The following is a 24489-nucleotide window of genomic DNA, read 5'->3' on the forward strand; positions in this document are numbered from 1 at the left end:
ATAAGTGCAATGATTTAGTAGGCGAATTGATTGACGCGCCGATAGAATGACACAGTGATGAATGAGTAGACATGGCCTCGAGGAAGGATCGAAGTGATGACGTCATCATTATGCGGTCGTCGACAGTGTTATTTATATTGGGCAGCGGTTAATTTTTGTTGAAACTAATGTTCATCAATAGACGGGTTGATAAATGAGTACATAATTGATGGATGTTAATTTATCCTTTAAGTTACAATGCCCTAACATTTTAGAAACCATTCAGTTGAGTTTTTAAAGACACATCAGGCCTAACATATTTTAAATGTTATATATTTGAGCCACACTCTGTGAAAATGGGTTTTCATGCATGTGCGTTAAGTGTCGTCCTAGATTAGCCTGTGCAGTCCGCACAGGCTAATCAGGGACGACACTTTCCGCATAAACTAGATTTTTGCGAAGACACTTTCTTTAAACTGAAAATTATCATAAAAGTGGAAACTGTCGTCCCTGATTAGCCTGTGGGGACTGCACAGATTAGCCTGTGAGGACTGCACAGGCTTATCCGAGACTACACTTTACACACATGCATTAAACTCCATTTTCACAAAGCACGGCTCATTTCTATTGAGTGTGACGAAAACGTCTCATATTGCCCATTGAGGACGTACCTATGCGGACGGGCAAAACATTCTTGTCCAAAAGACATTCAGAAGTCATTAAGAAGTCACCACATTCCACTGATGACCCTCTGACTGACAGTTGCATGTGAGTTTTTTTATGTAAAAATCACAGACCATAGTTCCGTTAGAAATATTCGCAATCATATTTATGTTTTCGTTACTGTCTATGATGTGTCCGACATGGGATCCAGTATAGGGCATTCTCCAAATAAGGCCTGTTACAGGTTTATGACGCGAGCGTGTCATTAATGTATCGCCTGAAACTATTAATGATAGTTTATTGTCACCTGTGATAGTATATTGTCACAAGTTTGTGCGTTAGTGGCTTGCCATTTCGGACATTCTTGGTCGTTGGGCTCATTTAAATAATTTGGTCACGTGTAACCGTAGGTTACGGCACACAATGATCTGTCACTATTTGATGTGCAAGTGTGGATCAAATAGCACTCGCAAGTGAGTTATAATTTAATATCGTGCTTTATATGGTTTACTTGTGTTTTTTATTTGCTTGATTTGAAGATAGGATTTTAGTGACACATTTTTATTTTCAAATGTGTTTAAGTTTATAAAAAATGTATTTGAAATAATATAAATGCTGAAAGAATATATAGAAAAAAGCGTTTATTAATATGAATATTACTTGATGATTTGAAGAATGCTAAGTAATTATACGCATTTTTTTTTATAAAACTACGGAGACACTTCTTCCTTGAGTATATGTACAATAATTCGTTTCATATAAGTCTTAGATCCTTCAATTTGAACTGAACTTATTTATTATTTAATCGTTTGCAATTGAAGATAGCAACTTGATATTTGCATGTATGTGTATTTCATGGATTTGCACATTTTGAGTAATGAAAGGTCAATGTCATCCATCAAGGTAAAAGGTCAAATATATGGCTTGAAAGCGGCGCAGTTGGAAGCATTGTGTTTCACAAACACAGCTCTTGTTTCCTTCTGATATATTGTCCGTAAAACAGACTGCGCTGTTTATGCCCTACTTAAAAAAATCGTTTGAGTGTGTATGCAAGATTGCAGTCATAATCATTCCAGAGCCGCTGCAGTTCCCCACTATCTCCCTCCTTATCTGTTTGTTTGACAACTATTTGTAGGCATGGATAAGATAAAAGTAGTAAGCAACGGTGCGCAGCATTCACAGCATTCTGAACATTGACCTAATTCTGTTGGCACTTTTGTGTTTTCAACTTCGATCTTTTACTTTTATTGTTTTAGCCTACCTGATCACACCATACTAATATGATAAACTTTTGTGATCGCCTTTGGTCCGTTGACAACGGTTTAATCGAGTGGCCACATTTATCGTCCAATACTTTTTCCTTTGATATCTCTGCTGAGTTCGAAACTGTGTCATGTGGTTTCAAGAAACTTACTCTCTGGATTAAATTAAAGACATTGTTTTTTATCATTATATTGCTTACATTTTTTTATAATTCTTCATTAAACTTGGTCAGACCATTTGCTTAAATATTTAAAAAGATTTATTAACTTTTTTTTGTATTAAAATAGTTCATGAGATCAAATGGAATACAAAGCTTGTGAACACGCTAGAAGCCACTTTTGTTAGCACCGTCCTCGTGCTTTTTTCTCTGAATATTATGTTGTTGCACTTATATCTCAAGAGTATGGTATCTGTCCACTAACAACAATGACCGCCTAAAATGGGACATCTTTCCTTACGTGACTTCGATGCAATCATTTGAACCGTCCAGAAGTCACATTTTGTACCCACCTACCGTAAAAATTGCTAATAACTAAAACACATATATCAGAGCTGAGTTTAACCCATTTATGCCTAGCGTCTAGCAAAAAAGGCCTTGGCAAACAGCGTAAACCCAGATGAGACGCCGCATGATGCGGCGTCTCATCAGGGTCTGCTCTGTTTGCTCAAAGGAATTTCTTAAAGAAATATTCTAAATATAGAAATAAATATACTAGACATCCCTAATTTTGGGAATTAAATTTATCCAATTTCGAAGGATGGGAGTGTCCACTAGGCATAAATGGGTTAAACACATATATCTGGGCTGAGTTAAAAACGATTGTTGGTTGTTTAAAAACATGGCAGTCAGGTGTTGTAAACACTACCTCCACTGACCAACTGCCTTGTTGCGTGAAGCATTATCGTGCAGTATACAAGGAATTTTTTAATAAGAACACAGGCTTATTATATATATAGTAATTCTGATGTATTTCGCATTGCCAATAAGCAGCATAAAAATCTGTCTTATGCACTAGTTGAAATACTTAAGAAAAAATGTTTTACAAAGTTATTTGAAAAACAAGCACCTCTTACCGGGTTTTATGCTGTTTGCTGCTCACCAGTATCTAAGGATTGGAAATGAAACCTTACAAACTTGAATCCAGTAAGAAAGGTCTTTAATTTAATGTAACTTTCAAAGGGAATACAAATGCGTAAAAATGCGTATCTAATTGGTAAAGGGTTAAATCCTATGGATATATTCGCATGTAATGAACATATGTATGAACAATTACATTAATAGTGCAAATAGTGTTCGCACGCGTAACGCAAATAAAAAAATGCAATGTATATGCATTACGAGACTATTGTTTTTTCTTAACCCATTTATGCCTAGTGAACGCTCCCATCCTTCTAAATTGGATCTATTAATTTCAAAAATTAGGGATGTCTAGTTTATTTATTTCTATATTTAGAATATTTCTTACAGAAATTACTTTAAACAAACAGCGCAGACACTGATGAGACGCCGCATCACGCGGCGTCTCATCTGGGTCTACGCTGTTTGCAAAGGCCTTTTTTCTAGACGCTAGGCATAAATGGGTTAAATTTAAAAAAACAAAAAAAACATTATATTCTGGGCATAGTATAACATGGGGAAAATGAGTTCCAAATTATTTCTGTTCTATGGTGTTAGTTATGTATATACTTCTTATTTTATGTTAACATCTTAATATAAATAATTATGGTGACTTTATTCCCCAAAACATGCAACCTTTATTGGGATACTTAACATAAGTGCAGTAACTTTGCAGTCTATTAATTTAGAAAATCTGCGCAATGCGTGATGTTCCACGTTCCCGCTGCATAAATTATCGCGTGAGATTTAAGTCAAATGTGAGGTTAGACAGCCACACTGGGAATCAATGAAACAAGTTTAATACAATTGTTAACGTGCTTTCACTCACTTTGGGAAAGAATGTTAACAAATAAGCATCCTTCATTTTACATTTCCTCTTTTGAAAATGAACTTGATGTTGAGAATAACGGAGTACTTGTTGACGGACGTCTAATTTTGATAGTAAATGGATCGACAGGTTAATTGCTGTTTTCACATGTACGTACCCGGGTATTAGTATTATTAGTCTGTAATTAACTTGTCGAAAGGTGTTAACTTGCCCTTTACACCCTCATATTCTGGGCTATTATTACACACCTACTAGATTCCACAGGGCTTTCAAGCCCCATTGGAGCTTAATTAACGTATACATTTAATCGTCGGGTAAATGCGTCTGTACCACAGCCACAATGTTTATTTGCTTTGTGCCAGCGTTTTTCCCTAACAATTATCTGTTTTATGGGTGGTTGCATATATATCAGTTGTTGCGCGTTTATTGTGAGATGATTGACTCCGGTATTAATCAAGGTGTCTTTGATATGTTGTGGTATTTTTCAGTGTCAACGGTCAGGAATGTTTTATTTGTGGTTTGTTCACTTTGCTTGTCATCTTATAATCACGATTGTGATTGTAATCGTTTTTTTCAGGCTTGGTTTTGATTCTCGTATGACATCCTTAAGTACACGTTTTAAGTTGTTTAATTATTATGATTTGAATTATATCAAGAACGCGTTTTAATTCAAAATTTAATTACTAAAGAGGTTAGGTACAAAAAAATAGCGACACCTGCACTAAAGCTTCTCATGAAAACCATGTCGGGCTCTGTTGGGGATGATATTGGATCACACTTTTCATATATCATGTTTTGCGACAATTTTGATGTTAACATACTCACGTTCTTTTATAAACTAAATACTCATGTAACTTTTAAAATTTCACAATTTAACTTTGAATTTGTAAACATGAAACTGTAGTTTAGCTTATTTTGTAAGTATTTTAATATGAACACATACTCATCATACAATTATACAACTCAGTGTATTAATACGAAAACTCATATATGAAAAGTTTAGCTGTCGTTTAATGTTAACAGTTGTGTTCAGTATCGGTGATAATATGTCAAAACTCTTATTCTGATTATATACACTCACCATACACAATTTTGCACTAGTTTTCGTGTATATTGTATCTGTGAAATGTAAGTTTTTATCTTAAGACCCCAGGCCTACTAATATTGTCAGAGTGTGTGTCCGATCAAGTGTACATCCATGATGGTTGGAATTAAATAATTGAGCTTTGTGTTTCTTAATTTGCCAATAAGAATTTGACAAAAATCTTATCTTTATCACAATTTTATCACGACGGTCAAATCTTGATTTCCCGTGAACAATGCAAATACCACATCGCACTCGTAAATTAATTGGCAGAAAACAAATTACCGCTAATTAGTTAAAGAAAATGTCATAAACACAACACTGGCTTTGTCTTAATGAACATGCGAGATTTCTCGCCGAGATGAGTTTATTCTGCAGTTACTGACCGTTTCATTTCACATGATTTTGATCAATGAATTTGCCTTTGTATGATGTGGTTCACACGTGATAACGGTCTGTGCGAGTTCACCTGATCTCTTCGGAAATATAAACAGCCGGAACCGAAACATTATTTTACAAATTTCGTGGACAACCTGATGTAAAGTAAGTCATTTGCATTTATTGATATGTAGTTTTTTTAAATAAAAATTGCGAGCTGATATTATATACCCCATGATTCCGCTACTTAATTCCTTTGTGCACATCGTGATGTGAGTTTTCAGTGTTTGATCATTTTGTACATGTTCATTGGGCAGTTTATTGGGGACTGCCCTTGTAATATTGGTAAAGGAAACTAGGCTATGGTAGTGTTACGACGTAACACCACAATTGTGAGTAACAGCCAAACCACCAAGAAAGGTCATGCTGTATAACTTTAACAATATTATAATGTTATTGAGAATGCCTGAAATTTTTATTCAAATTTATAACCTTCTTATTAACTGTTATTCAAGAGTATAATACCAACCTTTGCGTCTAACAATATGAAGACTCTTTATCAATTATAAAATGAGTTGTAATTAAGAAAAGTCTTAAGATGTTGATTTGCGTTTTAACCATTAAACAAACTGCTGAAACTGTCTGTGCGATTCGTAAAATAGTTCAAATTAATGATCGATGCATTGGATTCAATTCCTTATATACCCGGTACTGAAACAACTGTATACATCTATCTTAATGTGTAATTTTATTCATAAATTGCCGTCCCTTCGATATTTATAATGTGTGGACAAGCTATTGAACAACTCAGAATTGCATCATCGACAGTCACAAATAACTAAGGCAAACCTATTGAAAGGTAAACGTGATACCGATTAATAGTCGTAATGTCACTACATTATCTTCAAATAATACGAATTAATTAGGCTTTGTTTTCGATTACTTCATGAAAAAGAATGGCTTATGCTTGTTTTAGCGGTTGTTCATCGTGATTTACGTGTCGTCAAAGTGTTAAAAGTTATTTCTCGTGTGATTCTTTCTGTTTTGTTGTTTAGCGCAGAACTTGACAGTATTCATGTCGAACTTGCCAAAAGGAATAAATACAGTCTTACTTATGCAAGCAGTCTATGATATCAATTGTATTTTAAAAGGTATGACACTGATTACATAATATTCGAGTTATTAAAATCATGATGATGACGACGACGACGACGATGATGATGATGATGCTGCTGCTGATGATGATGTTGATGATGATGATGATGATGATGATGATGATGATGATGATGATGATGATGATGATGATGATGATGATGATGATGATGATAATAATATTAATATTTATTATTATTTTTATTATTATTATCATCAGTATCATAATAATAATCGTGGTAGAAGTTTGTAGTGGTAGAAGAAGTAGTAGTAGCAGCAGTAGCAGAAGAAATAGCAGTACTAGAAGTAGCAGTAGCAGCAGCATCAACAGAAGTAGTGTTAGTAGTAGAAGTAGTAGTTGTAGTAGTAGTAGTAGTAGTCTTAGCAGTAACAATAGGAGCAGCATCAGTAGTAGTAGTAGTAGTAGTAGCAGTAGTAGTCGCAGTAGCAGTAGTAGTTGTAGTAGTAGTAGTAGTAGTAGTCGTAGTTACAGCAGTAGTAGTAGTAGTAGTAGTAGTAGTAGTAGTAGTAGTAGTAGTAGTAGTAGTAGTAGTAGTAATAGTAGTAGTAGTAGTAGTAGTAGTAGTAGTAGTAGTAGTAGTAGTAATAGAAGTAGTAGTAGTTGTAGTAGCAGTTGTAGTAGTAGAAGTACCGTCGTCGTCATCGTCGGCGTTATCATCGTTATCATCATCATATCAGCAGCAGCCGCAGCAGTAGCTTTATCAGAACTTTTCCTTTCATACACACGGACTAGTGTTTGGATTGATGCATCTTACAACAAATCCATTAGGAAGTCACTGGCACATATTCACCGGGCATTTTATGAGACAACTTTATCTTACGAAGTCCTATTAAATAAGTTTGAACACCGATTTGTTTGCCAAGCAACAATAAACAACAGACTTCAATTGTTTGTGTAGACTGAACGGGAGCTCTTCTGCATGGTGATGTATATTTGTATTGCAACTTTAGTGAGCTCAGTACAGATTGGGCAGAATACGCTAAATCGTTATCGTAATCGATAACGATGAATTTATTGGAGACCGAACCAATACTAGTATATTCAGTGTTAACGCTGTTATTTTGTTTCAATTGACACGGTTGTAATTTTCTAACAAATTGCATAACTTTGTGCAATTATAAATGCTAAAATGTGGGTCAAATATTTGTGCATCACTTGTCAAAATTAGACGCATATTTCTCGAATGTTTATCAGCTCTTCGTTCTTATCATTACAATCGTTACGACTTTGTTTAAACACCAGTTTAAACATGTCACTGTCATTTCAGAACTGTCAACAGTCTAATATGTTTCGAAGGATGTTTATCGCATCGATTAGTTTTCGTTGCGTTTTAATAGATTAAATCAGCATTCACGTTTTGTGAAAATGCGTATGTAATATGCAGTGGGTAATATCAGCATTTCAGTTTCGTAAAATTGCTAATAATAATAAGTACTAATCGTGTTTTTTATTTTGAAACTATAGTTGCGATTCAGCTCTGTATTTGAAGTGTTCAAATATTATTTGTAGGAGTTAGCTTACATTTTTGAGTTTGCAGTTTTGATACAATATGACTTGAATGCAGAATCTATTTGTGATTCGTTCAACTGGAAAGCGGAAACGCTAGTCAATATTTTGTAAAGTACTTTGAACCGAACTCATCGACTTTATTGAAGATTGACATTGAAACGACAAAAATGTCCGTTAACGTAACTGCAGAAACTTTTCCAAGCATTGCCGAAACCTCACGTAACGTTCAGATGCCTTTGCTAGCTTCAACCAGGTAACGCTTATTAGTTTTCTCAGGAGCATAATTAGTTTTGATTTGATTAGACCCTGTGCTGTAAAGGGGTCGGGGTTCATTATTTTCCCGAAAGTTCCTAAGGGCCATCATGATCTTCGTGTACACCACATAACAGTTATCGCCTTCACCTTGTATAGCTACCCTGCAGAGTATGGTTAGAAGTCTACCACTAACAAAACTTAAATTTTTAAAGGTCATATTATAGTTAATGAAATGTTGACTATCTGCAGTTAGTTTATATCGTATCATTCCATTAACACTGAGACAATGCACGCACGACGAAATCGGAGATAATACAGAAAAAAACAAACTCATTAAACTTAACAATGTTTTATATCCATGACAAAGTTTATTTGCAATGTGTGGAATGTCACGTCATATATCATCGTTTTTTTATCGACTGTGTGTGAATTTTTTAAAAGAAAGCTTTGCAACAAGAATATGTTTGTGTGTGTGTGTGTGTGTCCTGTCACGCACAATCGATGGTTTCTTCACTAATCATCTTTATAGCCTCCGTCTCAGGATCATCAATCCCAATGTCATCATCATATTCTTCGCCATCATCATTACCAGACTAACAACATCACAGTTGCGTCCGCATGATAATAATCATCATAAACATAATGTACAATGTGATAACGAAGTATATACAAAGTGGATTTCAACGAAAGATAATTAAATACGCCTGTCCACCCTTTTCTTTTTATGTCCCCCACTATAGTAGTGGGGGACATATTGTTTTTGCCCTGTCTGTCTGTTGGTCTGTTTGCGCCAACTTTAACATTTTGCAATAACTTTTGCTATATTGAAGATAGCAACTTCATATTTGGCATGCATGTGTATCTCATGAAGCTGCACATTTTGAGTGGTGAAAGGTCAAGGTCAAGGTCATCCTTCAAGGTCAGAGGTCAAATATATGTGGCCAAAATCGCTCATTTTATGAATACTTTTGCAATATTGAAGATAGCAACTTGATATTTGGCATGCATGTATATCTCATGGAGCTGCACATTTTGAGTGGTGAAAGGTCAAGGTCAAGGTCATCCTTCAAGGTCAGAGGTCAAATATATGTGGCCCAAATCGCTTATTTTATAAATACTTTTGCAATATTGAATATAGCAACTTGATATTTGGCATGCATGTGCATCTCATGGAGCTGCACATTTTGAGTGGTGAAAGGTCAAGGTCAAGGTCATCCTTCAAGGTCAGATGTCAAATATATGTGGCCCAAATCGCTTATTTTATGAATACTTTTGTAATATTGAATATAGCAACTTGATATTTGGCATGCATGTGTATCTCACGAAGCTGCACATTTTGAGTGGTGAAAGGTCAAGGTCAAGGTCATCATTCACAAGGTCAAGGTCATCCTTCAAGGTCAAACATCATATAGGGGGACATTGTGTTTCACAAACACATCTTGTTTTTTCTCGTTATTACGACTCTTAAAAATAAAAAACCGTTATCTGTAAGTCTGGTCAAAAAGCTAGTCAATAACATTACCATCATCAATCAACAGATCAGCATGATCAGAAATCTTCCTTCTTCTAATCTCACATTCCGTCAAAGATCTAGATATACTCTTTACATTTTTTTTTAATTCCTTGTGGTTAAAACCATTACAGTGGTGTATGCCTGATTAATATCTCACCATTTAAGCACACTTGAGCACACCGTGCTCGTGTTGAGCTTGTGTGATTCCATGTTTTCTGTAGTTAGTCGCCGATCTTGCATCTTGCGTCGTCAGCCTTCACCTTATGAACACATTTGTCATTTTTGTTGCCCGATCTGCCTGAAACTCGGACAGAACATTTATTCCAATGATGCATCGGCTGAATTCGAAACTTTGTCAAGTGAGTCCAACAACTAGGTCACCAGCTCAAATAAAAACAATTCAAACTCTAGAAGTCATCTCGAATCTTCAGGAAACTTGATTCAAACATTTTTGTTATGATATCTCTGCTAAGTACAAAAATGGTTTCGGTCGTTCGAAACCATTTCCGCAATATGGCGAGGCATTTTGCCTTGAAAGTTATCAATCGAAATCGTGTGAACTCTTAATAATTCATTTTTTGTCAAATCTTAGTGAAACGTGCTGTGTTAACTGCAATTATATCTCAGCTGAATTCGAAACTGTATCCGCGCGTTAAAAAATATTACCACAGGGGTGGGGTAGTTTTCATTGTAGGTAAAATGTGAACCATTGCGAACAATAAAACACATTTAGTCTCCAATCGTCATGACACTTGCTCAAACATTTGTTCTTATTACGTCTCGGCCGATATCGAAAATGTTCCCCGTCGACTGAAAAATCTTGCAGGCCCTCCTGTATCTATCGGGTGAGCTACCAGGGGTCATTGGCCCTCCTGTATCTATCAGGTGAGCTACCACGGGTCTTTGGCCCTCCTGTATCTATCAGGTGAGCTACACGGGGTCTTAGGCCCTCCTGTATCTGTCAGGTGAGCTACCAGGGGTCTTTGGCCCTCGTCTATCTACCAGGTTAGCTACCCGGGGTCTTTGGCCATCTTGTATCTATCAGGTGAGCTACCAGGGGTCATTGGCCCTCCTGTATCTATCAGGTGAGCGAGCTACCAGGGGTCTTTCGTCCTCCTGTTTCGGGTGAACTACCAGGGGCCTTTGGCCCTTCTTTATCTATCAGGTGAGCTACCACGGGTCTTTGGCCCTCCTTTATCTATCAGGTGAGCTACCAGTGGTCTTTGGCCCTCTTGTCTCTATCAAGTTAGCTACCAGGGGTATTTGGCCCTCCTGTATCTATCAGGTGAGCTACCAGGGGTCTTTGGCCCTCCTGTATCTATCAGATGAGCTACAACGGGTCTTTGGCCCTCCTGTATCTAGGAGATGAGCTACCAGGGGTCTTTGGCCCTCCTGTATCTATCAGGTGAGCTACCAGTTGTCTTTAGCCCTCCTGTATCTATCAGGTGAGCTACCAGTGGTCTTTAGCCCTCCTGTATCTATCAGGTGAGCTACCAGGGGTCTTTGGCCCTGCTGTATCTATCAGGTGAGCTACGAATGGTCTTTGGCCCTCCTGTATCTAGGAGATGAGCTACCAGGGGTCATTGGCCCTCCTGTATCTACTCAAGCTGCTTATCGCCCGAAGGTGCTGAAAATTGTGTGCTTTGCAACATTCGCTCTTCTGTCGTTTTCATGATGTCGGAGCTTGCAAGTTTGGTTAAATCTTGATTATAGTTTACATTCAGTCTCTGAGTGCCAACGGGAAGGTGAGTTTGTTTTATTTTAAGCTAGATAACAATGAGAAATTTGTGGAGTTATTTTGGAAACATGCAGCTTTGTGCTGTAAAAATAATATGTGCGAAGTGTTGTTTTATTTTCGATAGTGCTTTTATAAATATGGGTTAGGATAACGGTCAATTAACGACAAGTAAGTACTCTTATGACTTAATATTGTGCAAATAAATGCTATTCCTCATGATTATGTTATTTATTGTTTGCACTGATTTTGCTAAAATGAAGTTTTGTAGCTCCGCACTCAAATAAATCTCAGTTAAAGGTCGTGTTTAAGCCCTTATATCTTACATGAACGATATCAAACTTAAATGACTATTTCAGATCATTTAAGTACGAAATTCGGTTGTTTGACCTGAGCAAACTGTTTTAAGAACACTATAATATATATTATGATTTTGTGTTTAAGTTTGGGTATTTTAAATCCAACAACTTATTAAATACTATGGATTTTTTTTCCAGATGAAAGACATTTATTTTACGAAGCTTTGATTATCTGCGCTCAACGAGTACTCCTTATTGTGCGGTGAAATAAAAAAAACAACACATATTCCCTTACTAAATTACGGCTCATTGATTTTGATTTTGACAGTGTTACATTTCCTTTGTAAACAATTGTCAGAAACTTTCTTTTTCGTCAGTTGCACTTGCGGTGTTAGCGAGTTGGTCCTTTATACGTTGCACATGTTCTCTCTGTTTCTTTGATGGTATATCTTGTTATCAGGTCAGTCTTGGATATTTCTGTCGAAAACACAGATACCTTTGATAATATTCAAGAAAACAATTCCATTTGCTATGTGCGTATTAATCTCTCATTATATGATCAAATAATGTTTGTTAAACTGCAAATTCATGCACACATACAAGTAATACACATAAGCTTCAGCATTGGCAGACTTGACAGCATTTTTCACTCAAAGAAAATAATACTTGTGTTCATATCGCAGTCGACAATTTTGTAACGATGTTACCTTTGTCAGTTTCAGTCGCATACAACAGGCTGCTGGAGATGTGTTCGAAATGTAAATTTGAATTAACAAATCCAAAATCAAGTTTCATTGTTTACCTTGAATTACAAGAAAACGTTCAACTCGACATTATTTGGATACGTTTTATGTAAGCAATATTGGTAAAGCGAATTAAGTGGCATAACAAATGGGTCTTATGCCATTCGCGGCCAACGTACATGTAGCCCTAGACGTGCCGGTGCATTTGGGCAGTCTGTAGCCCTAGACCAGCCGGCGCATTCGGGCAGTCTGTAGCCCTAGACCAGCCGGCGCATTTGGGCAGTCTGTAGCCCTAGACCAGCCGGTCCATTTGGGCAGTCTGTAGCCCTAGACCAGCCGGCGCATTCGGGCAGTCTGTAGCCCTAGACCAGCCGGCGCATTTGGGCAGTCTGGTCAGGAGCTACATTGTCCGCTAATGAGACCACGACACCTTGCGTATAAAGCACATAGCGTCGCTGGCCACACATTGCGATATTGCTGACTGTTCTGGAGCTACGCTGGCCGCATGTGACATTCGATCCATTGGTTGCATGACGCGGTTCTAATGTAGCTCTAAATTTGCATCTCAAACGTGTAATCCAATAGACTTGATTTATACCAGATTGCATATCTTCTGGGAAAATGGAGAGAAAGTTTAAGAAGAGATACAGACGGAGCAATGTAGCGCACGTATACCTTGGTATGACGAATTGAACGTTGCAAAACACAGTTTACTACACCTTGCTTCATGTCTAAGGTTCCTTGTCCAAGTTTATCGATAACCCTTTGCAGTCATGTGCTAGTATTTAATTACTGAAAAAGACAGGTAAAATGTTTTCATCTCAACCCTTGTTGACAAGTTGGTCACTGTGATATTTTAAACAACCACAAATAACGTCCACAAACCGCGCATTACATGTTACGACATTTTAAAAGTATTTTCACAAAGAATGCAATATAATTTCAGGACGGAGCCAGACACATTACCGGAATCCACGGAACGCTCGGAGCCGCCCGGAATCATGTCTATCCTCTGTCTCGTGGCGCTTAAGCGGCGCCTCTGGCTGCTTCCCATCCTCACTTCCAGTTGGCTCTTCTCCTCCTTCTGGATATCGTAAGTGACACGTGCACGCGTTTCTGTCGACCCAAATACTTGATAAATTTTTTGCTTGGTTATTGTCGTGTGAAAGCGTGTATTATTATTAGTTTCGTGTTCTGAAAAAACTGGGCAAAATGCCTGTACGTAAAGTTTCCTCCCAGATTAGTCTGTGCAGTCCGCACAGGCTAATCAAGGACAACACTTTCCGCTTTTATGACATTTCTCGTTTCGAGGTAGTCCATCCTTACCGAAAATCAAGTTAAGGCGGAAAGTGTCGTCCCTGATTAGCCTGTGCGGACTGCACAGGCTAATCTGGGACGACACTTTACGTACAAGCCCAGTTTTCTCAGAACGCGACTCAAATTTATATAAGAGATCGCAGTTTTTGTATTGCTTATAATCAGGAAATCACATTTTTTTTCTATTTACTTAATTGGCGCTCACTAAAATTTGATCTTAACAAATGTGGGAAATAATTGTTGTTGCAGCAGTAATATGAAATAGCACTATGTTTTTGCTTAAAAACTATAGGAAATCACTATGATTGCTTTAGTAATGTTTGATAGCATAATGTTTGTTTCTTTTAAGTAGCTTGTAATGTTTTACCTATTAATTGAGAAACGGGAAAGATCTTGATATTTGCTATTGTACAACTGTTGCGATCGCTTTTTGCTATCTTTTGCTATTGATTGATGGGTGAGGTCACTCTGTTGTGCTGTTTAAAAGTCGAAATTGTCAAACAAAGCTTCATTAGCAACTTTATCTTTTTTACAAGCATTCGTGTTCAATTATCAAAGATAATACGATCTTGTAGAAGACTGTCAATGAATTTTGTGGTACGTTCTATCCGATAAATTTTCATTAGAACACGTGTTCACCTGTATACCAACACGAATTTCTCGTATATGCCTTGGAAATGACAGTATAATCATCTTGTTATAAGGTCTCGCCTGTTTTGTGTATTTATGTCTGTTTTCGTCCTTGACGATGGCATAAATGTTCGCTGGTAAAGTTACTGGTGGCATTCTGTGTGCGCCTATCGATTCTGTTGATAAGCCAATTAAAATAATGTACGCAATCTTTCGCTGAAGCGGGAGTAATAATAGATGTGAATCTCTTGAGCATATCCATCGACTGTCAGAATGTTTGCAGATGCTGAACCAATGGTCAAGGGCGCATGTTTATGTATTAAAATAAAGCAAACAATGTTGGAAATGGGCCTCGCTCTAGGTAAACGTTGCTTAATGCTTGTGCGTAAAGTGTCGTCCCAGATTAGCCTGCGCGTAAAATGTCGTCCCGGATAAGCCTGTGCATCAAGTTTTGTCCCAGATTAGCCTGTGCGTAAAGTGTCGTCCCAGATTAGCCTGTGCGTAAAGTGTAGCCACAGATAAGCCTGTGCTTAAAGTTTCGTCCCATATAAGCCTCTGCATAAAGTGTTGTCCCAGATTAGCCTGTGCGTAAAGTGTCGTCCCAGATTGGCTTGTGCTTAAAGTTTCGTCCAAGATTGGTCTATGCGAAAAGTGTCGTCTCAGATTGGCCTGTGCGTAAAGTGTCGTCCCAGATTGGCCTAATCAGGGACGATAATTTTGTTTACACAAAAATACCATAAACATTGTAATGTAGACTGAGACTGTGCGGACTGTACTATAAGGGGATCCGTTAGAAAGATTTTAGTTTAGAAATATAAACTGTATACAGTATCTATAAAAGATATTAAAATACCAAAATAAGCGATTTAACTACACACACTTGTCAAACAAATATTTGTAAAAGATGTCATCCAGGTAACACAAAATTAGGTCTTCTGTTAAAAGCCCCTGAAGCCCGAAGTATCACAAAATTGAAGATACGTACGTGGATACGTGTGAATCAATTCACAGCGACACAGAAAAAATCAAACTGTTGTAGTTTTCAATATAGCAAACAATGACGTGCTTTAATGGTTATTGCAAGCTGGTATAAGTGTATACGATTGCGATGCCGATATGTTTTGTATATATAAATAATATGACATTTATAATCGTCGTGGTACCCAGTCCGATACTGCGAACTAGCCAGGGTTGTAAATACATGAGTTATTTTACTGGCGGGGGAGGGGTGTATTGTCTTTTTACGTCAAAGAAAACCGGTCGCGTATAATGACTACCTCGAAAGGTTACGAATGTATTGTTTTTTTTTGTGCGACATTTCACGAAACAGTCTGTCGTTCTGAACGCGTGATGTATTTGAAAACGGTATGCTGCACTTATACTTTATACGAGAAATGTTATTGTTTGCGTAACACGAAACGTTCAACAAAAACTTCCTAATGCATAGGAATGGTGATGGTTGTGGTAGTGATACTACTGATGACGTTGGTGATGATGATACTACAACGTTGAAATCAGAAATGTTTCTACGATGGTTCCTATGATAAGAGACATTTTCTAGATTTCATTTGAATCCGCGAAACGCCATCGTGCAAGACTTCTCATTCCATTGTAGAAGCCATAACTTTGGTGAAGAAATTCGATTCCGAATGATTATACTATATACGTTTAGGAGAGGAGATTTACGATGTTGAATGTCGACGAAAATAAACTTAGCGGGGGTGAACCTTGTTAATATTTCAAACGGCATAGTCTTTTATCAGTGGGATGGATTGCTTTATTAGATGTATTTGACATTTTATAATAATTGAAAAATATTCAGGTATGAAGGTAACCCAAGAAAGGTCAAACGGCCACCTGCGTACGGGGAATTCTTTGATATTAGCGAAAGTTGATTTTACAGCGGTACAAAGCAATATTAGCAAATCAGCTTTGGTTCTGAATTTCAGGTAGGGCCATAAAATCATAAATTTATAATGTACACTGAACTTCAGTGAGGGCGAATAAAAACAGCCTGGTGTCGAAGGAAATATGAAGATTTCTTTGAGGAAATCATGCAGCGGTTCTCAATGACTGTCCTTTGTACAACCATTATGCACCAGAAAGCCATACTTTGTTGAGCATACATTGAGTAATAAAGCTTCTCAAAGTTTTTAATCAGGCTTGTAGTAGTTGCTCAATATATTCAGTCGATCGCCCACCCTTTCACCATTTCTCCCTTTTCCCTCACAACTCCGCCCTCTTCACCCTCCGATTACCGACGTCAGTATTTCACTCATAACTATTTAAGTAACTGTTAAATACAGTACTGTACTTCGTTTTGAGAATTCGGGAATTTCAGCTTATTTCCTTTGTCAAAACCATGAAAGCAATACTGTTTGGTCAAACGTCGAGAATAATATATGTCGTCATGGGATCATATAATTATTTTGCGTATATTTATTGGAAGTTGATTTTACAGTGGTACAAATCAGTTTTTGCAAATTAGCTTTGGTTTCGAATATCAGGTATGGTATAGCGGTGGGGTACAACCACACGGAGGCTGACTTCCCCTACATCAGCCATACTGCCATTGAGGCCCCAGAACGCTGTGTCTTCGGTCAGTTGGTCAACATTGGTGCCGTAATGCGTAAGTACACGCGCTCTTCCTATGCAATTCTGCGTTTGAACAAGTGCATTTTCTATTCCATCATGCATAAAACACTTTACTTTGTATGCAATCATGCAGAAAAACACGCAATTTTTATATGCAATAATAAACAAGTATACGCGTACTTTGAAATCAAGCACAATTTCACGCAGACATTGTGTGCAATCATGCACAAGTAAAAGTTTTCTTTGTATGCACGCGCACTTTGTATGCAATCCTGAACAAGTACACAGTGCTTTGTATGCATTCAAGCACAAGCACACGTGTACTTACTTTTTGTGTGCAATCATGCACAAGTACACGCGTACTTTATGTGTGCTCTTATGCGTCGTTCTACGCTTACGTTAATCTTTATGCAGACGATGAAACTATCCGATGCAAAAAAGCAGACGTGACGCTTGAGCCTGGTTACATTCATATGACCACCTGGTTATGTTTCTGATTTTCAAACAATGAAACTAAAAGTGAACCATAAAAAGAGAGGTGATTCTCCTATTCGTGGCTTAACCCAGTTCAGTCAATTAGATTTGTCTTTATTGTTAGTATAAAGCCATAGAGATACTTATTGTAAGACTGTGGAAAACGAAGAAACGGTTTATACACGGACCTTTTATATTATTGGCATCGCTCTGAGAGCGGCGACTAGTATGTAATGCATTTTTTTTCGCTTATGGGAGGAGAAGTTATTTTACGGATCAATGTACATGTATATATTTTTGTTTAAAGAATATCTTGCATAGTGGTGATTTATTGTGTAAATTAGTTACTGCATTTGTGCCTATTACATTTATTACAACATTTATTTCCAATAATGCAAAGCTTATTGTTTTAATTAATAACTGATCCACAACTGATCACAGGGGAAAGATCACAGGGACTGGGCAAATACGCGAAACTTTCTGGTTTTAAATAAAAACAAAACATAATCAAAATATATTTATTTTGTGTGTTTTTCTTATTTGCATATTTAGTGGAGAATCAATGTAGTACGATATTTGACGACCTATCGTGCAAGCAAATGTATTGGAAGGCGTAGTGGTACGAGAACGTACAATGTATTAGTTTATTAATAGACATATAATAACGATCGCTAAACACAACTTCACCAAATAGCAGTACATAAGTCAGCCGGAATAGCTCAGTTGGGAGAGCGTTAGACTGAAGTTGTTTACGCAACAATCATCTAAAGGCCCCCTGATCAATCCCGGGTTCCGGCACAGTTCGGCGGCTGACAATTTTTTTCAGTCAGGTTAATAAATATAATAAAGCTTTATTTTATGTAGAAATTTCAAAATCCATTTTACAACAATTGGACATTTTTATTAAAATTAATGGATGCCGCGTGGTGACAACGTTAATTAAAATTTCTTACATCACTTAAATATCTTATAAAAAATACACGTGTTTTAATATTTACAAATAAATGCAAACAACACATCTATTATCCATGTATTTTTATGGTTGTCTATCATATGCCCTAAGTACAATCCCTACCACATATAGAGCGCGAAGCGCGACACGTATTATTGATTGTAACAAGGAGGAGCTGTATCCCAGCAACCCGTTTCCCTAGAGTCAAGCACTCCTTGGAGTTTTTTTTAAGAACCATCATATCGAGCGCGAAGCTTTGTCCAGGTGGTATGGGCCCTTAAGCATTATCCGACCCTTACGTCCATAGTTATCTTCCTTAGAATTTGAGATATTTTGAAATCGTTGTTCGAAGTCCAAAATTTTCATCCGATTGTTCCCAAACTTGCACGGGTTTTTTTATCAATGAGGACCCGACCCAAACTCTATATGAGCAATATCGGACCATAAGTCCAGAATTATGTCTCTTTGAATTTAAAAATAAAAGTGAAAAACTGCTTGGTTAGGTGATTGTCAACATTTTTCATCAGATTCTTTCCAAACTTACAGTGTCTTCATATCAATGAGCATTGTTACCTCATTTAAAATGAGAAACATCGGGACAATAAGTCCAGATTTTTTTCTATTAAATTTGACAAAATTAACAATTTCCACTTGTTTAAAAGATTTCACAACTTTCGTCTGAATCTTTCCAAACTTGTTAAGTGTTTTTATATCAGTATTGCTGGAACCCTATTGAAAATGATGAATATCGGAGCAATAAATCTATTATGATCTTTCACCGAATTTCAAAGTATTGTGAAATGCAGCTTCTTTATGCAATTTACAGTTTGCATTCTTTTTTTTCAAACTTTTACAGTGTTTTCATATCAATGAGTACTCAACCCCTATCGTAAATGAGCAACGTAAGAATAAGTTCAGAATCATCTCCCCTTGAAGTTGAGAAAAATATGGAATTACGCTTACAAGATGAAGCAAATTTGTTAAAACCTACACAGTTCTGTTCCATTAATGAAAACTGCACACGGCTGCCAGTAAAAAGAGGAAACCAATGTAAATAAAATGAACTATGAAATATTTGGGGGTTACAACACAAAATCATAGATAATGGTTATTTGGGGGTTATAACACAACATCATAAAAATGGTTATTTCGGGGTTATAACACAAAATTATAGATAATGGTTATACCAGTATCATTTTCTATTTTGTTTAAAATAATCATAATCGGCCAATATATTAATATTTACAGTAGAAAAAAAATCGTTCCATGTAACTTCATTGAGTGCCTTATACACTGAAATTCCCGACGCCCTTTGATGCTTTGCATCATTACTTATCTTGTTTACTTTTGAAATATCTCAATAGACATCTATCGCAGTGATATTTTTAACGTTATTCTGTCACAAAATCACTTTTGTCAAATTGTCTTACCAAACCTATCGATTGTATGAACTCTATCTAGCGAGAACGCACACATTTCTGTATTTGTGTATCTAGGAATACCACCCAGAAACATGGGTCTTGCAACAGGGTTAAAATTCGACGGTTTTTATCTTGGAATATAACACAGCCACTATTAAACTATAATAAACGTGCGGCAATTATCGAAAGTGTAAAGCTGACTACAAGTTGTGCTTAATGACCGACGTGTGTTACGGGAAAATGATTGACTTCATGTATGAGACAGGTCTTCTTTTTGTCTTTAAATTTTTTATAGAAAAAAAAGTTTACTTTGGCATACAACGTTTGCCTTGTCTATTTACAATAAGCAACCATTTTGAAGGCAATAAGGATACTTGAGTCAGAAGGTGCTGCCACGCGTTCATCTCACCTCCTCGCGATATAACAGCTGATATGAGTCGCGTTCTGAGAAAACTGGGCATAATGTGCGTAGGTTTCGTCTCAGATTAGCCTGTGCAGTCCGCACAGGCTAATCAGGGAAGACACTTTCCGCCTAAATTGGATTTTTGCTAAGACGAGACTTCATTTAAACGAAAAATGTCATAAACGCGTCAAGTGTCGTCCCTGATTAGCCTGTGCGGACTACACAGGCTAATCTGGGACGACACTTGACGCTCTTGCATTATGCCCAGTTTTCTCAGAACAAGACGCATATGTATACAGGATGATGAAAACGGGAATTTACGCATCGGTTTGTTATAAATAAAATTATGGATTATCTGTACACGTTTTTGAGACCAGCATGCACAATGTCTTATTAAATACATAAATGGTACATATTTATTGAAGAAAAGTTTTGTACATCGTTTCAGTGGCAATGAACGTTATTCTTCGCTACCTCTACCTGAAGAGGTACTTCCTGTGTAAACAGGTCACGGTCACGGACCGCTGCTTCAAGGTCAACTTGGCTGGCCTCGTTCTCGGTTTTGCCTCGGCGTTTGGACTCAGCATGGTGGCAAACTTCCAGGTAACGATGGGGGAATCTATATTAAGACAGCATTTGCATTTACCTCTTTTTGATACGTCAAATTCACATGTGATTCCCTTGTTAAATTGCGCCCAGAAAAAAGTAGGACATATTATACATGATAAATGATTCAACTTATCGTTAATAAGAATAACAAAAAAAAGTTAACCCTTATGTCCAGAATGCGATGTACTTGACGTCAATAATTGTATATAATGATGAAGGAAATGACTGAACTGTATTATATTTGACACTAAAAAAGTGTATAATGTTATTATTATTTATTATACCGGATTTATATAGCGCCATTTTCATGCAAAAGTGAGCGTTCAAAGGCGCTTTACATAAGAACATTTGACGTATCGCAGATACGAATACATTTTGCAATACTGTTTCAAAAGAAATCGATCAACACTACTCAATTATACTATAAAACTACTTTATTATACTATAAGTACTACGTAAAAAACATGCACAGTAACCCTAGATTAGAAAGATCAACAAGACACTATAAAACTACCCTGTGTGTATAGCTATAAGAAAATTAATGAAACAATAAAATCTAAAACTTAAACAATAAATAAGTACTACGTAAAACAAAAAAACAAACATGCACAGTAACCATAGATTTGAAAGATCGGCAATGTTATCATTAGATATATTTAATCTGGCGTTAATGAATATTTCGTTGAAATCCGAAGCCGATTCTTAATGTAAATAATATTTTTTTGTATATTTGATAATTATGTTTTAAGCCACGCATGTAGATGTAATAATGTATGGATCATTCACCATTTGACTTTAACTAATAGCCTCAAGGTAACTGCTGGAAGTCACTTATAGATGGCTTTCTAGTTCAAGACACATATTCGGCTTAGTTTATTGTTGATGTTCGAATTAATGTGTTCATTAAGTGCACAAGTGTGTGTATAATAATGTGTAAGAATCCACAAATTGTGTAGCATAAAGGTTACCGTTTGTATACGGATACATCCTCAAACACTGCGATTGAGAGTTTATGTGAATGGTTAATTGTATTGCTTTTACAGGTATTATATAACAATATAGACTAGATATTAAAAAGTAATTTTAATTATATTTATAAAGAATTTTTAATAAAAATGTCAAAAATAGTTAGAAATAAAAACAATATAAGGATAAAAAGCTAAGGTCGAACTCACGACATTCGGTTAACCCATTTATGCCTAGCGTCTAAAAAGGCCTTGGCAAATAGCGTAGACCCAGATGAGACGGCGTCTCATCTGGGTCTGCGCTGTTTGCTTAAAGGAATTTCTGTAAGAAATATTCTAAATATAGAAATAAATATACTAGACATCCCTAATTTTGGAAATAAATTGATCAAATTTCGAAAGATGGGAGAGTCCACTAGGCATTAATGGGTTAATTGATCTACTGCATCACCACCGTATGGGGTAACTGAGATGCTGCTGTTTATGTAAACATATAATCTGTTTTTATTGTTTTCTCCGTTTTCGTCGATTTGCTCAAATACAATATCGAATGATGGGCGAAAATTGATGAGGGCAATCTAGAGATATCGTGAAATTAAATTCTAAAAGTAAACATATATTAAGCATTTCCCACACTTATCAAAATACAGCTTTTAATTCGGTATGACTTTTACTGTTACAAATATAATGGTATTCACAAGGCGTTTGTCGTTTTCCAGACTGAAGTGCAAAGGATACCCCACTACATTGGCGCCTTCTTCGCATTCGGGATCGGCACCGTATATTGCTGGATTCAGACGACGTTGTCATATAAAGTGCGATGCCTGATGACGGGCGACAAACTATCCGACCAGAAATTCCGCAAGATGGCGCTAGTTATTCTTCAGTTCATTAACAGCGTCGTTATGACGGTGCTTCTAGTGCTGTGTATCCTTTCATTGCAAATAGATTTTTCACTGGTAACTTCTCGTCGGAAGTCACCTTTATTTGTTGGTGTAATGTACTATTGGATATTAATTGTACGGTTTGACTATGTGCTTTACTATAAATGCAATCATGATAAGCAACCTTGATGCAACAAAATAATCGTTGAGTCAGCAATGATTTAAGTTTATCTGTTTGGAACAAACTTAATTCGAAGCTTGTACTTTGTTTTTGGAATCTATTACCATAGTTTAGTGTGAAGTATAAGCGGAATCTATTACCATAGTTTAGTGTGAAGTATAAGCGGAATCTATTACCATAGTTTAGTGTGAAGTATAAGCGGAATCTATTACCATAGTTTAGTGTGAAGTATAAGCGTAGCAATACATATTATCTTTCAACCCGGTAAGTGCATTTATTGTATCGCCATTCGCTCTTTTACAGAATGTGTTAAATGTTTGCTAAAAGCAATTAATAATTATTAATTCATGTCGAGATACCGTTGGGTTCCTTGACGGTTTCACAGTTTCAACGTCTAAAGCAATTTACAAAGTGCAGTCGACCAAGGGCTTGGGTTCAAAGTGGGTAAGTAGTCTCGTTTACTTGGTGTTCGGAGATAATGGTAACGATAATGTTGATGAAAACGAAGGCGACGCGGATGAAGGTGATGATGATGACTATGAAAAGACATTATGATGATTATCATGGTGGTGATGATGTTTATCTGTCTATTCGATTTTTATCAGCGTCATGGCTTGCAAAACCGGAGTATAATTAATATTCTAAAAAGTCGCTATTTGTCATCCTCTGTTATCATGACCCGTTGTTAAAAAACGAAAAAAATACCAGAATCAGACAATAAGAATACGATATCTTAACAAGAAAAACAAAACAAAAAGAAAGCAAATAATTGCGCTATCATTATCCATATTGAGATGTGCTTTATTGGCTGCGTAGAGGGCAGTGATTAGTAGAGAATTGTGGGTCGTTTCTCTTTACGCATCTTATTAATGATAGTTCAAATTGAGACATGATTTAATGGCAAAGTTTGTTAACTACAGCTTGTGTTCGACTGCTTGCAAACGACAGACATGAATGAGAGAAAATACTAATTTATCTTGACTCGAGATGAATGGTTTCTATCAAAGATGCCGCCGGTCTGGTATATTTTCCTGTAAACACGGGTAGGCCTGGTATATATCATTAGCGCATTTAAACTAAACCTGTACAACACTGGCTTGCTGAATTAAAGGCAGAGGCACAGACAGAGAAATGTGAACTCTGGCCGCTATTGGAGCCTGTCCGCGAGTTAATCCGTCATTGGTGCCATATGTTCTTTAAAGACTGCAATCGTAACATGCTCATTGTCGGTATGATCAGTACGCCGTCTCATTGACATTTCCTTTTCTTGTTTCGCATATAGCCCTTTTTTCGAAAGTGAAGAGCTTTTAGAATATTAAAATTATCTCCGTGCGTCAGTAATTGTCTAATTAGTTTGTTTTTAAGCAGATGGTATACTGTTAAATAATGAATCCACATTGAGTTAACACCACAATTTTTTTATTAAGGAGAAATGCTGCATATTGTTAATGCTCTTCGTCAACTAGTATGCCATTGTTGTTATGTCGACTTGGGTATGGTCGTTGACCTTGATATTT

The 24489-nt window shown here is 36.7% G+C and overlaps 1 protein-coding gene across 5 annotated transcripts in view; it reads left to right on the plus strand.

Moving 5' to 3' along the window:
* The window catches only part of LOC127870957 (DNA damage-regulated autophagy modulator protein 2-like), a 58127-nt gene that overhangs the window by 26448 nt on the left and 7190 nt on the right, over positions 1-24489 (plus strand). Inside the window, exons 1-7 of one of the 5 annotated variants that reach the window (XM_052413563.1) lie at positions 7770-8249; positions 12515-12556; positions 13488-13634; positions 16996-17117; positions 20782-20936; positions 22627-22834; positions 23358-23416. In XM_052413563.1, the coding sequence (XP_052269523.1) occupies positions 8164-8249; positions 12515-12556; positions 13488-13634; positions 16996-17117; positions 20782-20936; positions 22627-22834; positions 23358-23416 (819 nt within the window). In that variant the 5' untranslated portion in view covers positions 7770-8163. Of the gene's footprint in view, positions 1-7769; positions 8250-11397; positions 11510-11562; positions 11671-12514; positions 12557-13487; positions 13635-16995; positions 17118-20781; positions 20937-22626; positions 22835-23357; positions 23417-24489 lie in introns of those variants that run through there. The other 4 variants (XM_052413568.1, XM_052413593.1, XM_052413586.1 and 1 more) reach the window with 4 other exon arrangements.

Source organism: Dreissena polymorpha, chromosome 1 (assembly GCF_020536995.1).
Source record: "Dreissena polymorpha isolate Duluth1 chromosome 1, UMN_Dpol_1.0, whole genome shotgun sequence".
Classification (NCBI taxonomy): domain Eukaryota; kingdom Metazoa; phylum Mollusca; class Bivalvia; order Myida; family Dreissenidae; genus Dreissena; species Dreissena polymorpha.